This window comes from Blastocystis sp. subtype 4 (genome assembly GCF_000743755.1).
Source record: "Blastocystis sp. subtype 4 strain WR1 chromosome Unknown seqid_0751, whole genome shotgun sequence".
NCBI lineage: Eukaryota > Bigyra > Opalinata > Blastocystidae > Blastocystis > Blastocystis sp. subtype 4.
Genome location: NW_014568796.1, coordinates 1 through 857, shown reverse-complemented (window position 1 = coordinate 857; position 857 = coordinate 1). Strand labels below are relative to the sequence as shown.

Here is an 857-nt window from a genome sequence, read left to right as displayed (position 1 = left end):
ACAAAGTAAAACAAACTTTCTGACACTAAAGATGGTACAGTAAACGGAGTGACGAATAACCGCAAAATGTGTGACTAGAAATATGCGCTAATTTTGCTATTCATATAACTGGATAGAAACACGGAAGATAGCTTATTCTTATATGTCAATAAAAACGCGATTTGATTCAGTTATAACTGATGCATTTTGATTGGATGCAATAATAATGGTGTTCCGCTTATTCAACATCCTTGAAAATAGTGATTGAAGAATCATAAGTGAAGTTAGGAATATCAACCAAAGTGTTATCAGCAAACAGATCCAGAGATTGAACATACCAATCACAAGAAGAAGGATTACCAGTACCAAAGTTCTCAAACTTGAATTGATTGTAAGGAATGTTATTTGCCATATAGATCTTATTCTTATGACCAGGAGTGGAATATTTCAAACCTGATACATCCTTCAGAAGTGTCCATTCATCTGTTCCCAAGTTATGACCATACAATTTGAATTGTGTTGCCTTGTTATTGCTGTATGTTGTTGAGTAATAGTTCTGAATCTGAACAGAACTGATCCATTCACGACGATTGTTTGATAGAGTCAAAGTCAGAGAATTGGAAGTACAGAATGAATAGTGGATGTTAGTTCCATGATACATATCGAAAGGATTGGACACAGATCCTGTTATCCCACTCATTGTAGCAGTATATTCCCAGATATGAGATTCAGATTGTTCTGAAGACATCAAACGAACCATTGTATCGAAATAGGATGTAGTGTAACTGTCAGCAATAGCAACAATGGCAATAGCAATCGTGTTACTTCCAGATTGAAGGAATGTCACTGGACTCGTTACTGTTGAAGTCTGAATCTGT

The 857-nt window shown here is 35.6% G+C and overlaps 1 protein-coding gene across 1 annotated transcript; it reads right to left on the bottom strand.

The window, feature by feature from the left end:
* Window positions 1-217: 217 nt before the first annotated feature.
* JH06_5723 (hypothetical protein) lies at window positions 218-739 on the bottom strand (the record flags this gene model as incomplete). Its single annotated transcript, XM_014669269.1, has 1 exon — window positions 218-739. One exon carries the CDS (start codon window positions 737-739, stop codon window positions 218-220), a length of 522 nt encoding a protein of 173 aa, XP_014524755.1.
* Window positions 740-857: the final 118 nt, after the last annotated feature.